The 17,043-nt window shown below is 36.0% G+C and overlaps 1 protein-coding gene across 1 annotated transcript; it reads right to left on the reverse strand.

The window, feature by feature from the left end:
- Nucleotides 1-746: 746 nt before the first annotated feature.
- Nucleotides 747-10,944, reverse strand: prkag1 (protein kinase, AMP-activated, gamma 1 non-catalytic subunit). The gene is made up of 13 exons (XM_084425452.1): nt 10,751-10,944; nt 8,480-8,531; nt 8,151-8,251; nt 7,350-7,431; nt 6,970-7,028; nt 6,813-6,858; nt 6,676-6,730; nt 6,465-6,591; nt 6,076-6,241; nt 5,920-5,957; nt 4,222-4,368; nt 2,690-2,789; nt 747-1,421 (listed from the first exon to the last, which is right to left on the reverse strand). The coding sequence occupies exons 1-13, from the start codon at nt 10,757-10,759 to the stop codon at nt 1,411-1,413; spliced, it is 993 nt and encodes a 330-aa protein (XP_084281578.1). The 5' UTR covers nt 10,760-10,944; the 3' UTR covers nt 747-1,410.
- Nucleotides 10,945-17,043: the final 6,099 nt, after the last annotated feature.

The raw sequence follows: 17,043 nt of genomic DNA on the forward strand, positions 1-17,043 counted from the left end.
ACAAAATTTTGTTTTTTCAACATATAAAAATATTACATTTGAGTGATGCAAGCCTTTAAAAACTATTAAAATCTTTAAGATTTAATAAGCATTACAGATGCATAAAAGTGTTTGCAAGAGACAAACTTGCTATTACTTACTAATTTTAAGCACACGACATTTTTAGACGTCTGTACGATTCTCAAAATACAATTTTTTTTTTAAATTGCACATTACCTTCTGACATAAGAACTGCACCGCCTTATAAAATGAATACATTTTTATTTTTCTTGTGCCTTCAATAAAACATCTTTGACATGAGAAAATTAGAAAACAGTTCAGCTGTATTTACATATCTATTATGTGTGGCATAAAAATGATTACAGAGAGAGCAATACCAGCAAAATCCATTACAATCAAAAAGACTTCCTGTAGCGAGACGAGCCACAATAAAAACGAGTCGTCGAGATGCCGTCTGATATTCTCATCTTGGGTTATGAAAGTGTGTGTGTGGCTTATAATTCATTAAAAAAAAAATATGAATGGACCTTAAAACAACTAAGCAGAGTAAAATCAGTAGCAATATAAACTAGAAATGAAACGCACGTCTGCGTCAGGCATAAAAACGAGAGTCTGGCCACAAAGATAAAGAACTAAATTTATCTATGATAATGAACATGATGAAAATAATATTGAGTAATTGTTTTTCCAATGATATAAATATTCAGTGATTAATATCAAAACATTTTATCAAAGCTTTCCCTTCCTTTGCTCAATGTTCACGCTGTTCAGACTGAAGCGATGAAACTCCCCCGAACACTCAGTGTGTAGTGTAGATTTGATCTGGCTCCTCAATATCAAATGCCCATGAGTTAGACGAAACACACTATATTACCCTGCAAAACCGCGTCCGGAACAATAACGGAATGTTTCAGTCTCTCAGTATGAATCCACATACTTGTTTTCTTCTCCACCGACACTTAAAACTCCTGCGCAAAACGTGAATGACTCTTTCCCGGTTCATTGGCCTTTAGGCCTCATTTCTGCAGTCCAGACAATCTCAATCTCATCTGCATGTGTTTTCCTTCTGTGAGGACCGAAGAAGAGGAGGATGACGTGAAAGACGGATGTCTCTTCAGCGGGAACAGTGTGCCGAGCGACATAACTAAAATAATTTGAAGCTAAAATGATATTTCCTTTCCCAGTGCCTGAAGTGGTACCAGAGGGCTCAATTATTAAACGAGTTTCTTCTTAGAAAAGCAATTGCATTTCTGAGCATGTCTCTTTCTTGATGGGAAATCTCCGTTAATAAATCTGTGGTGCTTCATCAACTCCTGTTTTTGAGATGGTTGCGTATCATGGATGTTTGCCTTTCTCTGGAGCACCTTCCAGCTTATTGAGAGAGAAGGAAACTCTTCCACTCATCGTCCATCAAGCACTGCCTGAGGGGAACACAGGAGAAAACACCAGGCTGTCAACAGAGCAAAAATCATCGAAATCACACATAAATTAAGCGCTCACACGAACATTCGCTGTATGGTTACATTTGGAAGTCGTACCGTCAACTTCAAGGGACATTTCAGTCTTTCTGGAGTTTGACACACAATTAAAGGGTAACTCTCGGCAAAATTGAACCTAGGCTCTTTTTGTGAATCTACCCGAGTCAAACTTTCGTGTAAAAGCATAATCAGAATGGAAACGCCACTTTTAAGTGTGACCGTATTTTCGTTTTCGGTCAAAATGCCTTTTGAATGGGAGAGCATGGGGCACTTCTATGATAGCATCAAAATCTCTATTTTTAAAACACTAATGCGGCTCGACACAACATGAAACTGTGCTGAAGTATCACCAGAGCCTCTACACATGAACTCCAGCATTGAGAACATTGTTTGTGTACACAGAGTTCACTAAAAAGAAAGGTTTTGTACGACTCACTTTTTCAGTTAGTGTTTCCGGTGGCTGGAATTTTGTCAGTCAAAAGTAGTCGATCTGTGAACTCTGTGTACACAAACAATGTTCTCAATGCTGGAGTTCATGTGTAGAGGCTCTGGTGATACTTCAGCACAGTTTCATGTTGTCTCGAGCCGCATTAGTGTTTTAAAAATAGAGATTTTGATGCTATCATAGTCGTGCCCCAAGCTCTCCCATTCAAAAGGCATTTTGACCGAAAACGAAAATACGGTCAAACTTAAAAGTGGCGTTTCCATTCTGATTATGCTTTTACACGAAAGTTTGCCTCGGGTAGATTAACAAAAAGAGCCTAGGTTCAATTCTGGTGAGAGTTACCCTTTAATATTCAGTGATATTGAATGAGTGGCGCTAAATTGAGCTAAATAATGACACTATTGTCTTCTGAAGAGCTGCTTTACAGCTGAAACTGAATTAGTTTCATAAATGAACTTGATCACAGTAACACAAGCCCCTTTCACACATACAGTCTTTTATTACCGGTAAGAGATCATGTGTGAATATGTTGAAACCAAAAATACTGGTAAACAGTATTGAACACTCAGTTACTCAATTTACATCATCATCACATCACGTTTTGTGAAGCAACTGATTCAAAAAGCTTCACGTCTCCCATCAATAGTGTAGTCTATTAAGTGCTATATAAATAAATGTAAAATGTGATGAACTGTCATTTGGAAAATGAATTTAATTGGCATGAAGATGATCTTGCATGAATATTATTTAGTATGTTGAGTGTTACCGTCGTCTCCACTGGTGAGCACCAAAGACTGCAAGATATCAGACAGAGAGACGATGCCTTTCACCACTTCCTGCTCATCCACGATCACGAGCCTGTGAACCTGAGAACCAGACAGATCCCTCAGTACTCAAGTACTCATGCCTAATCAAAGATTTAATTAATCAAAATCTTAAGACTTGTATGCATATATCAGGATCGTAAATGAACTTTTCCGTTAAGATGGAATTGATTTCTAGGGGATTTCAACCCTTCGTAAAAGCAATTTGTATAATTATCCTATTTAATGTATCCGTGTTGACGATGATTGCTCCTGATATTGTAATAATCATTATTAACATTGATTAATAGAAAACAAATAAACACAATTATGTGTTTGAGGAACAGCATGTCATATTCTGACTTTAGTCTAGTGCGAGTTATAGCAAAACTCAGCGAAAACGTAATCTCTTACTTAGATAATATCTGTACTTTATTGTTCATTATCTAAACACTTCTGATTGGCTCAACAAAAATGTGTGATTGGTTATAATGCTCAACACTTTTCATTTTCACAATTACAGCAACAGCGATAATAGATTGTTTAACTGTGCAGGGACATCTTGAATTTTTATTACATTTTGGTGGCATGTTTACCCCAAGCTTCCGTTCATTTCTGACCCTGGAGTGTGTGTGTGTGTTTATATATATATATATATATATATGTCAAAAGTTTTAGGTCAGTAGGATTTTTTTTTAAATACATAATACTTTAATTTAGCAAGAATGCATTTATAATGTTAAAAATATTTAGATTTTCTAATAAATATTTCTAATAAATGAGTAAATGAATAAATACATTTTCAACTTTCTAAAGTAAAAAAATCATGGTTTCCACAAAAAAGTAAAAGCAGCAGAAACTGTTTTCAACGCTGATAATAATCAGATGTTTCTGGATCATGTGACACTGAAGACTGGAGTAATGATGCTGAAAATTCAGCTTTGATCACAGGAATAAATTACATTTGAACATATATTCAAATAATAGTAATTTTAAATTGCAATAATGATACTGTTCTAGAGCATGAGAGACTAAATGTGAGTTTGGTGAGTGAGTGAGTGAGAGTGTGTGTGTGTGTGTGCGCGTGAGTGAGTGAGCGAGAGTGTGTGTGTGTGTGTGTGTGTGTGTGTGTGCGAGTGAGAGTGTGCGTGTGCGTGTGAGAGTGAGTGTGTGTGTGAGTGAGTGAGAGTGTGTGTGTGTGTGTGCACGAGTGAGTGTGTGTGCGCGAGTGAGCGAGCGAGAGTGTGTGTGTATGTGCGCGAGTGAGTGAGAGTGTGTGTGCGTGAGTGAGTGTGCGAGTGAATGTTTCTTGTCCACGACACGACAAGATTAGAGTCAAAATCGTGTAATCTGACACCGTGACTATCGTAACAGACAAAAAAATCGTGTAATCTGAACCAGGCATAAGAGTCTTTTACTTCTGACCAGTATATATGCAATCATGAGCAAAAGGCTGAGGTTAATTGCCATCATGTCACATGTGTGTGTTCCTCACCTCAGCCTCCACCAGCCGGTTAATAATGGCCTCGAGGGTCTCGCTGGCTCGACAGGTCAGCACACCCTCGAAATACTGCGAGCGATGCTGGAGGGCTTTAGTCACGGTGATGTCCAGGTTATTGTACGTCTTCTCAGCTGCCAGATTCTGAGTGATGATGTGAAAAACAGATTGAGACAAACACACACACAGAAACATACAACTCACATGCGTCATTCATTTTGAAATTATTGTCATTGTGTGATTGTTTTTTAAATACTTAATGTTAAAAACACAGCATCATCATGAGCACAAGCAGTTTACATGCACACCAGTGCACAGATAACTCACAAAAATCAGCTTATTGAAATAACCTGTTGTCTGGGTTACCATGCAAACCAATAACCCAACTACACCACATTTACAAGACTTTATTAATAAATCAGGTTATTTCCCGGAAGTGATGTCAAAACATAATCATTTGCGTTTCTGACTCAAGTATTCAGTATTTCATTTATGTCGGTTGTGATGTTAAATAAAGCTTTAAAAAACGAAGAGGAGTATTGCAACATGTCAGCGGGAAACTTACGGCTCACGTTATCCTCTGATGCAGATACATTTAGACTGAACCGCTGCTTCTACTGTACGAGATGAGAGCACTTTTATACTTTTTTGGGGTCAAGAAAGAGTCTGAGTTTGCGATATATTTACTCCTCCATTAATGTAAAACGCTCGATCTGTCTGGATGTGCTTGAAGGGCTGCACGATATTGAAGAAAAATGCGATATGCGATAACTATAATTATATGCGATATGCGATACGATAATGCTTAAAGTGTGTAAAATAAACTCATATTATCTATTCATTTAAAATGATATAACCAACATACTTGTTTCACATTCTATTTGTGACAAGAAAACATCCCTACAACTTCTGAAAGTGAACATCAGTGTTTTACTGAAAACTGTTAACATCAGGGTAAACCACGGGGTTTAGGGTTTCAGGCCTACATTAGGTTTATTTAACTACAGAAACTGAATTATCAAATGTAAAAATAAAACCCAGCTTAGTTATATACTGACGTAGGACATAGCGTTTGATTTGGCTATACTTCTTTCTACGTCACGACGCTTACTACGCTACATCATACGCCAGCATCCATCTCCTGTGAACGCGCGTCGACCACTACCGGAAGCCAGTTATTTTCATTTATAAAGTTTTAAATATGTATATTTTTACGACAAAACCGCACGGATTACCCTCAGAAGGCCTTCGTTTATCCCCCTGGAGCCGGATGGATTACTTTTGTGAAGGATGCATGCACATTTTGGGACTTGAAGGAGCTGGACCCCATAACTTGACATTATAACCACTGAAAGATCTAAAACATTTTCTAAAATAACTGAAAATGTGTTAGTCTAAAAAATGATTGACATATGCATCTCGAACGGCTTGAGGGTGAGTAAATCATGGGTTAAATATCATTTTTGGCCGAACTATCCCTTTAATGTGTTTACATGCCGGGAGAAATCAGCGTAAGGGGCAAAAATCTGTGACGATCTGTTTATGCTTAAGCTTTATGACCTTACTTCTATAAAGGAAAACGGGTTAACGCGTTTACATGATCACTTGCATTGTCGGGTTAAGAATGAGTGCGTTTACATGCACAATGTCCACTGTTCTAGTTTCAAACAACAGATATAAACACACAAAACTTACTATAACATCAAACTTGGAATAGATGTCAACCACATGTCCTGTCGGCACAAACGAGAGGGAGAAACAATGATCAAGTGAGAGGGGAAGGAAAAAACAAAACCATTTACAATATAAAAAATAAAGTATATTTTGAATACATGTGAACATATTTATTACCATTTTCATCCACCACAGGGAGTGCGGAGACTCTCTGATCCACGAAGATGCCGAGCGCGGAGTAGAGCGGCGTATCAGCGTGAACCACCGCGATGTTGTGAAACGTCCCGATGTTCAACTCCTCCAGCGTTTGAGACAGAAATGCAGGTTTGGGGATTTCAGATATCTGGGAAAGAAAATTTGCATTATTATTAACAGGAACTCTGTGTGTTTCTACAAAGAAAGCACAAAATTCTAAGTTGTACTAGATGAGCAAACAGGACATTCAGCAGTAGTTGCTCCATTCCAGTTGTGCCAGAATTACATCAACAGCTCTGTGACAGAGGCTTACCAAATAAATGAATGCCTGGGCTAGCGTCACAGCTGAGCGATTATTAGGCAGGACTTACAAAGAGTTTCAGGAATTTGAGGATCCTCTTGTGTGTCAGGATGTAGAGTGTGTTTCCCGTTAGAGGATCAATCACGGGTAATCTGTGGATCTTATGCTTCAGTAGAGATGAAACTGCATCATAAAGGCTGAGACAGAGAAGAAAACATCAGACATGTCACATCTCTCCAACTAAACCATTCAAATCTGCCTGCACCAATTACAACTCTTACCTGGCATTGGGTGATATGCTCACGAGAGGCTTGAAGGAATCTTGCAAGTAGACCTCTATAAGAAAAAAAACAACAGATCAGTCACAGGCTCACACGTCAGAGCATTTACATCATGAACACGTCAGCATTATTCCCACCTCTCCATGTCTCTATTTTGTGCTCTTCTAGCTCATATATCTGGACCTAAAACAGAGAAAAATGCATGAAATCTTAGAAAATTCCTCAAAATGACTCGAGAATAAACTTCAATGGGAGAATGACAGTCTTAACATGAGCAGGAGGAGAGAATTTTACCAGAGGAGACTTGTAATAGCGATGAAGTATATTGATGAAATCTGTGATGGTCAGCATACCTACAATAGCAAAAAAGTATGAAAGAAGATATGCATAAGCTGAATCAGAACTACTTTTAAACTTTGTTACAATTAACAACTGTGCATTAATTATTTAATTGCAAGTCATTTTTTATCATAATAAAATAAAATAAAAATCTCTATTTTCTTTATTGCCTTTCTTCCATATAGACAAACAAGTTTTATTGAAAGCCCATTCTGCCAGCGGTGATTTTCTTTCTTCCCTTTAATGTGTTGGATTATGCAAGTTAAATATATTATGAAAGCCCTTTGATGTCATCAATCAATCATAATAAATGTAACACAATTTTGAAAGCTTACCAACAAAGCATTGCTTCTTGCTGTCCCAGAGAGGCGCTGCTCTCACCCCATTAGACACCAGAGCAAAGAACGCCTTCTTCACCTGGTAACCAGCAAACACAAATTAACCAGCATGCACTGGGACAGTTTAAAATGTCATGAATGTTGACACGAATTACAGAGCAAACATTTCCAACCCCTAAAGTCAAGATGAAATCAATACTGACCCCATTTCTTAATGCATGTGCCTATTAATAATTCATCAGTGCATATCATTCCAAATATATATTTTTTTTGTGTTAATAATCTTTTATCAGAAAGTAATAACTTGTTCTTCCTCTTAAATAACATAGCTGACCTGCTGATAACACTTATAAATAGGACTGGTTTCACAGATTAGCCAGAATTAGGCTTTGGTTTACTTAGGACATTTAAGTAGCTTTTATAACATGCCTTGTGTGCATCTTGAGAGAAAACAATGACACTGACAAATTTTAAGATACATCAGTGCAAGTTGCTTTCAGTTAAAGGGGCTAAAACATGCTTTTTAGTCTGGGAGTAGCTTAAGCCTGGTCTGTGAAACCCGGGGATAATGTAATAAACAGCCACAAGGTTATTTAGCCATAGTTTAATAAATGCACATTTAATCTGGCTGTATACTGGTATGGAATGGCTACTTTACATTATCTTCTTAATTAATGATGGGTAAAATCTAGTGCTGCCCAACATTGTTCTTGTTTCACACAGAAATGTCACATATGGAAGTAAATTGGTTGTAAGAAAAGTTGCAAATTTAACAACATTTGTCTTCTGAGTTCCCACCTGGAGAGAAGTGTCAAACACCACTAACTTTGAGCTGGTGGGCACCAGGTCATAGCAGCGGTGGGACTTCATGAAGCGAGTGTACACATTATACTCAGGATCTGGTTTGATGGAGAGGGAAAAATAAAAAGGGATAATTCACAATTTCATTGCTTGAAACTGCACTGTCTAAAACATTAAAACAGAGTGTCACTGGATCATGTTTCTGTTGTCACTTTAGTCTCAGATTTCACTGCAAACAGTGAAGTCAAACCCCTGCTCGGCTCTCGCGGATGAGCTGCAGGTGATCGCAGGACTACGGTCTCATTTTTATTTATTCACACTCTTACCCTCTATGTGCGCCTCCTTTTTACCATCCAACTCATCTAGAACAGCAGGAACCTGAAAAACAGATGTCAAACTGTAAACATTCAAAACCTTTGGTTTTCCCTTATAAATGTCATCATTCTTCTGATGAAAGTTCTCGCTGATTAACAATAATCTGAATTAGAGTCGATATACTGAACTAAGCAAAAGGCTAAAATGTGCCAATAAAATACATATTAGCCAGATAAGTTAATGGGAGAACAGTTCTGCTTGCTTCAAAGTATCCCAGGTTCTTACACATTAATAAAGTGTTGCTTTTAAAGCTCTGTTCCTCCATGATCTACTTTACTGCTTTGCCTGTTATTAACTTGACTAACCAATAACTGAAAAAGCTGTCAGATATCACTGGAAACTTGACAAATTACTAGCTAGAACATTTTGTCAAGATGCTATGTTAAATACTGTACTAACACCAGCAAGAGCAAACTAAAGCAGCACTAGTAACACAAAACTAACATGATCCTAGAGTCTCAGCGACTATTGTTATGGCAGTAAACTAACAAAGTACTAGAGAGTAACAGTAAACTTGTTAACGGTACTAGTGTAACATTACAGTAAACTTGTAAACATAGTACTAGTGTAACAGCAGTAAACGTATTAACAGCACGTATTAACAGCACTAGTGTAACAGCAGTAAACGTATTAACAGCATTAACAGCACTAGTGTAACAGCAGTAAACGTGTTAACATGATACTAGTGTAACAGCAGTAAGTAAACGTATTAACAGTACTAGTGTAACAACAGTTAACGTGTAAACAGTACTAAGTGTAACAACAGTAAACGTGTTAACAGTACTAAGTGTAACAACAGTAAACGTACTAGTGTAACAACAGTAAACATGTTAACAGTACTAGTGTAACAACAGTAAGCGTGTTAACATGGTACTAGTGTAACAGCAGTAAACATGCTAGCATAATACTAGTGTAACAGTAGTAAACGTGTAAACAGTACTAGTGTAACAGCAGTAAACGTGTTAACATGATACTAGTGTAACAGCAGTAAACGTGTAAACAGTACTAGTGTAACAGCAGTAAACGTGTTAACATAATACTAGTGTAACAGCAGTAAACGTGTAAACAGTACTAGTGTAACAGCAGAAAACGTGTTAACATAATACTAGTGTAACAGCAGTAAACGTGTAAACAGTACTAGTGTAACAGCAGTAAACGTGTTAACATGATACTAGTGTAACAGCAGTAAACGTGTTAACATGATACTAGTGTAACAGCAGTAAACGTGTTAACATAATACTAGTGTAACAGCAGTAAACGTGTTAACATGATACTAGTGTAACAGCAGTAAACACAGTACTAGTGTAACAACAGTAAACATGTTAACAGCAGTAAACGTGTTAGCATAGTTATAGTGTAACAACAGTAAACAGTACTAGTGTAACAGCAGTAAACATGCTAGCATAATACTAGTGTAACAGCAGTAAACGTGTAAACAGTACTAGTGTAACAGCAGTAAACATGTTAACAAGGTACTAGTGTAACAACAGTAAACAGTACTAGTGTAACAGCAGTAAACGTGTAAACAGTACTAGTGTAACAGCAGTAAACGTGTTAACATGATACTAGTGTAACAGCAGTAAACACAGTACTAGTGTAACAGCAGTAAACGTGTTAACATGATACTAGTGTAACAGCAGTAAACGTGTTAACATGATACTAGTGTAACAGCAGTAAACACAGTACTAGTGTAACAACAGTAAACATGTTAACAGCAGTAAACGTGTTAGCATAGTTATAGTGTAACAACAGTAAACAGTACTAGTGTAACAGCAGTAAACATGCTAGCATAATATTAGTGTAACAGCAGTAAACGTGTAAACAGTACTAGTGTTACAGCAGTAAACATGTTAACATGGTACTACTAATGTTACAGCAGTAAACTTGTTAATATAGCTAGTTATAATGTAACAACAGTAAAGTTAACAACAGTAAACGTGTAATTGTAGTAAACTAGCAGCACAGAACTAAACTTGACCGCAGGATAAATATAGCTGGCTTCATATGAATAATAAATAGTCTACTACACAGAACTACAGTAATAACACTTAAGGCGCAACCTCAACACTTTAATCAATATTAGCCAATTTTTGAATATTTTAACACAATTGAACAAAACCCGCCGTTAGTTTAACTGTCTCTCTCTCGGCGTCATTCAAGGAGACCGAATCTGTCAGATCAACTCTTCTTTCTCCTTAACTGTTAAATCTCGCACTACTTACACACTCCATGATCCATTCACAGCGTAAAGACACTTAATGATTTTCACTTCGATCTCTGAATGCGAAAATGTAGTTTAATTCGGTAGCTGAACTGGTGTTTGCTGTTTCTGGTGCCGCAGCTCGCTCACACTTCTTCCAGGATGAGGAAGACCACTCCTGAGGCCGCGACCGGATATGACGACACACACGTGCGCGCGCTTCTCCTTCATCACCATCGTTCATAATCGAACATAATAATTTATTAATCCTGCTAATAAACTGGTTGTAAAAGTATAGTTACATAAATATGATTGACATAACACCATTGCACTATAATTATGATAAGACTATTATATTAAAACATGTCTCGACCACGTAATGACAGATAAACGCTGTATTGAGATTTGTATTTATTTGATTTGTATTTAATTAGGCAGTATGTGTAAAATAAAAGTTAAAAGTAAAATGATTTTAAGCAGTAGATAAGTAAATAATAGCGTTGTCAAAACAACAAAAATCTATGGCAAAACATAATTTTGAACAGGTCAGCAATTAAACCAAAGAAAAGCAGAAAACATGATAATCAGCAGAGTAAGAACAGGCCATAAACACAATACACAGCTACACCAATGAACCTAACTAGTTTAATACCTTTAGTTACAAGTAGGCCTAATTCGCCTTTCGCAGAGTTTGATTGACAGGCTTTTAGTTACAAGTAAGTTAGGCCTAATTGTTGTAAACCTTTCATACATTGCGAGTCTATAGACTGTCATGAAATATATTAATGGCCCTCTCATCTATCAGTTGCACTCATTTAGGAGAGAAAATTATCAGCATGGAACTGAAGTCTCTCCTGAAAGATGAAGTGTTTGTGGATTTCTTCAACACGTCTTCCAGTAAGATGAAATCTTCTGCTCCTCATTTCATGTGTTGAATGAATGTGCTGTTGATCCTGGACTCATCCTGCTTCATGTTGTCCTGTTTCAGGTGTTCAGTCAAACCCCTCTCTACATACTCGAAGAAAACAAGTGGCTAATGTGGCCAAATGTGTCCAAAAATTATTTATAAGAATATTTACTAGACCACAACAGGTGTTTATGGAAGCCCATTTCTGCCACACAAAAAGAAGAAAGAAATCACGCTTTGGTAAATCTTATTTATGAGATAAAATTTTGAAATAATGGCATAATGAGTCATGATTATGAGATTAAAAAGACAAAATTATGACATATTAAGTCATTTTGACCAAGTCATAATCAAAAATATGAAATTATGACACACTAAGTCATTTTGACTGTCATTATTAAAAATTCGAAATTATGACATAAGCATGTCATACGTCATCATTTTGACCTTTTGTCAATTATGACAGTCATAATTATGAGATACTAAGTCATAATTTTGAGATAAAATGTACAAATTTCTGTATGACATACTAAGCCATCATTTTTAGTAAGTCATAATTTAAAATGTGAAATTATGGCATACTAAGTCATAATTTAAATTTTTTGTTAAATGATGACAGTCATAATTATGAGATACTAAGTCACAGTTATGAGATAAAAGGTCAAAATTATGACAAACTAAGTCACAATTTTGACTTTTTGGTCAATTATGACACACTAGGTCATAATTATGAGATACAAAGTCATAATTATGAGATAAAAAGTAAATTTTTCTAAGTAATTTTGACCAGGCCATAAGCACAAATATGAAATTATGACATAATACTAAGTCATAATTATGAGATAAAACATCATAATCATGACATACTAAGTCATAATTATGACTTGCCATAATTATGATATTTAAAAAAAAAAAACTTTCTACGTCATTATTATGACTGCCATAATTTTTATTGACTTTTTTATCATAATTAATTATGATTTACAAAATCTCGATTTTCTTTCTCATGTGGCAGAAATGGGCTTCCATAGTTACAGGCCAAAACATTTAATATCTGTGCACACATTTACTGTCAGGTGAACGCTGGAGCATTTCTGAAATGGTTAGAGACGCATCGGATGGTTTTCTTCAAACAAACTGAGCTCTATCACAGCTTCATTCTCTGTACAGAGATCCTTGACTTCGCATCCAGGTAACGTTACAGTCACATGACAATGCAGAGGTACTGTATGTTTAGAGACACATGAACTCTTCACTGGATGAAAGCATATCACATTAATATGCTGTTTTAGTCATTGCAGTTGTTTTGTTTGTGATGATGTTTGCAGAGGATCTGAAATGGACTCCGGCGGATCAGTTGAGGAAGTGTCTCGGCAGCGTGAGGGGAATCCAGAGGTTTCGTTCATTTCTCAAGGACACTGCTGGTCTGACACCGCACTGCTTTACCTTTTTACTTTGAAATGCATTTTGTATTCAAACTGATTTGAATTTGACAAGGCCTCCAATTAGACTCAACATTCGATATCAGATTCACATTAAGAATGAGTGGAGCTGTAGTGCTCTGATGTTCAGACTATACCAAAATAAATCATATTAAAGAATGAAAACTAATTTGTGCTAATGCATACGCTATGTGTATAATGTGTTTTCGAGCAGAAGAGGAGCTTGTTCTGTTCTGTGTGAGAGTTTCCCTGTTGTTGAGTATGAAAAAGAAGAAAATGAAGATGAGTTTCAGACTCTGAATCAGCAAGCACTTCAGACAGTGATCAGACTGTCTCACCTGAGCGAAGGCTCTGCCATCCTGTCTGTCTGCCACACAGGTGAGACAGCGAGTTTGTGCTTCCATCCTCTTCCCTTCAACACCGCACTATTTCTGTTCCTCTGTTTATAAGATATTACATTACTGTTCAAAAGTTTTGAGTCTCTAATGCTCACCAAAAATACAGTAATATTATTAAAATTTAAAACAAAATACATTCAATTTGAATATATTGTAAAATGTGATTTATTCCTGTGATCAAAGCTGAATTTTAAGCATCATTACTCCAGTCTTCAGTGTCATGTGAAAGCGAGTGAAGGCAAGGAAAAGGTGAGGTGGATAGAAAACAGCCGTTGTAATTTTATTAATGAAAAAAAAAGTAAATTCAACATGAAAGCACTGGACCACAACATGTGGACTGCAGGAGAAAATCAATGCAACAGCTTTACCAAAGGGAAGAAAATACTGGTAGAACTAAACTGAGGGCTTAAATACACAGGAGCAAAGCAACTAAACAAGAAACAGGTGCACAAAGCAATCAGTAACCATGACAACAAGTAATGAATGAGAACTCAGGCAAACAGGAACAGGGAAAACCAAATCTAGGGAACGTTTACACGACAATGATGCACTAAAAACGGAAACGTTTTTCCTTTGAGTTTTTGAAAAGTTTCACACACAGATGACAATGTTGTCAAAATGATCCCTGTTCACACGGATCTGCGAAAACAACAAAAAACACTGAATTCTGCTGCCAGGCCAGTAGATGGCGATGTCACTTTGTAAAGAAACACTACACGCCTATAGACTGAACACGTTATACGCATGCACATGACGTCACCGGTTTCACAAATTTGCGTTTTTGTAGTTTACACAGAGATGATAATGGTATCGTTTTCAAAAATTCATGTTTTCAGGCCCCTTAACGCTATTGTCGCATAAAAAAAAAAACTCCAAAACGCCTAAAAAGTTTTCCATTTTTTATTTGAAAACTGTGTCATGTAAGCAGTCCCTAAAACACCATAAACATAACCCTTACAGTCACATGATCCTTCAGATCAGTTATTCTAGTTTTATTTATATACTATTATAGTTTTTATTAATAATTTGAATCAGCTTTTGTCTGTTTTTAGTTTTAATTAAATTTTTATTTTTATTAGTTTTTGTGCTTTTTAAGTATTATTATTTATTTTTAAGTTATTGTTTATTTCAGTTTTTGTTTTTGTTTATTTCCAGTTAGTAATCTTAGTGCTTCAACTTACTTTAGTATTTGCCAAAGAAACATTTCTAATTTTTGTTTAGTTTAAATTTGTCATCAAATATTTACATTTTATTTTATTTTATTTCTGCTTTATTTCAATTAACAAAAATGTTTTAAATAGTTTCAGTTATCGATAATAACCCTGTTTGGTACTTAAAAAACCTTTCTTATAATTATCAATGTTGAAAACAGTTAATATTTTTTGGGAAACCGTGATACATTTTTGTTAGGATTCTTTAATGAATAGAAAGTTTTCAAAATCAGCATTTGTTTAAAATAGAAATTTTTTGTAACATTATAAATGTCTTGTGTCACTTTTGATCAATTTAATGCAATAAAATTAATATAAAAGTATTAATAAAAGTATTAATTTCTTTCAAAAAACTCTTAATGGCTCCAAACTTTTGAACAGTAATGTAAATGATTTTTTGTTTGTAATGCAGTTTTCACTTTTGAATCTTAAATGTCTCCCTTTTATGCACAATTCATATTTCATCAGATTATATATTTTTCTTTCAGATGACATGCCTCAGCTCTTGTCCAGAGAATGCCCACTCAGTTCCCAGGGACGTGTGTTGGCAGAGACGAGAAGGAAAGCTCAGAGCCGACTGCAGTCGTATTGGTTGCCTCAGTTCTTACACTGCTGTAAATCCTGGTTGTCACGTGTGCCTGAATGTCGACCCATTGTAGAGAAATGATCGGTCTTATCGGTGCATCCCTAATTAGAATAATGAAATGATCTTAACAATAGATAACAATGCTTTACAGTGAACTCTGTTAGAAAGAGACATATGACAATTTAGTAGTAGAAAGTAGAAAATCTAAAATAGTATAAAATGTACTCCAATAATCTGATTTATTTACAACTTGTAAATAAAGTGTTACAGTGTTATTGAATAAAGTGTTAATGTAAAAGCATCCACTTATTAAAATAAAGGTTATGTTCTCCTGCTAATTTTAAGATGCTGCAAAGAGCATCAATGAAAGCAAGAAAGTCTGACACTTTTTACATTGATTAACATTGATCACCTGAGAGTGCATATATATTTGTTTTTTAACACAACCTTGTCAAGTTAAAAGCTTCAAAGCCCTACATTGTAAAAGTAAGAGCATGCAGCTGTTCCTTTTAGGAGTTTAATTCTACCTGATTTGACCTTGAAAGTGTCTGTTTGCAAACATTGTATTTTATTGCATCCAGATGTGCCCGTATCTAAAGCCACGTCTCTCCAGATAGAAACTCTCAAGAAGGACAACAGTATTTTTGAAAGGCCATCTACAAAACCCAGGTTCTTATTTGGAAAGATGAGTTTAAGCTATATTTGTGGGAAGAATATTGCTTAAAGCATTTTAATTATCTCAGGGTAAATGATTTCTTGAGCTGAGACTAAATAGTCTGTTTTCTGCTAAATTCCAGGTCATTTGAAGAGGCCATCACAACAACTCAGTACATGAATCATTTCAGGCAGTTTCTGCAAGAGCACAGTGCTGACGGAGCGCTTCTCTTCATCCAGGAGGCAGAAGCTCTGCGCAGCGTCCAACCCAAACGACAGAAGGCCAAAATACGCACCATCGTAGACAAAATCTTTCGACGAGAAGATCCCAGTAGCCTACTGATTTCGTTTATGTATATAGTGACACTGTTTAAATTTCAGTGTAGAAAAGTTCAGCTAAAAAATTAGCAACTGTCATCATTTTCTCACCCTCACATTGTTCCAAACCTGTATGATTTTATGTCTTCATGGGAAGATATTTGGTGTAGAAACAATTTTCACTCAGAAATTGCTGGTAAATTTCACTAGTAATTAGTATTAAGAAATGGCAAGCAACACATTTTGATTTTTTATTTTCTTCTGATTTTAGGCTCAAGACGATTCGATGATTCAATCGTCGTTTGATGCCATTTTTAATTTTCCGAAAAACCGTCCGTCCGGTTTGTCCGATTTTCAAATAACATGCAACATTTTCAGTGCAGTTTTCTCATAGCTATTTTGGGTGTCGTCTATTTAGAATTTTGTTTTAAAACGCTGTATTTTATGAATGCATTAGTGTATCGTTATGAAACTACGTTCAGACTGTGAGCACAAATTCGATGATTTTTGTGTATATCAGAGTGAAATCCGATCAGATTTAGCAAGTGAACGGCATTTCTGGAAATCCGTTTCAGTCTGACCGCTCTGATTGGATTTTGGGTTTATGTGACTTTCTCACGGCATGTAAAGGGCAAACGTCAGAATTTGTTATGTGTTGTTGCAAAGTGCCGGAAGTGCAGAAAATGGCAATATAACAGAGATATGTTTTAAAACCTGTTTTGAGATTTTGTTTTGAGATTCCAATCTGATACACAAATAATCGGATTTGGACTGACAGTCTGAGAGTAGCCAAAAAGTT

The sequence above is a fragment of the Rutilus rutilus genome (assembly GCF_951802725.1).
Source record: "Rutilus rutilus genome assembly, chromosome: 12".
NCBI classification, from domain to species: Eukaryota; Metazoa; Chordata; class Actinopteri; order Cypriniformes; family Leuciscidae; genus Rutilus; species Rutilus rutilus.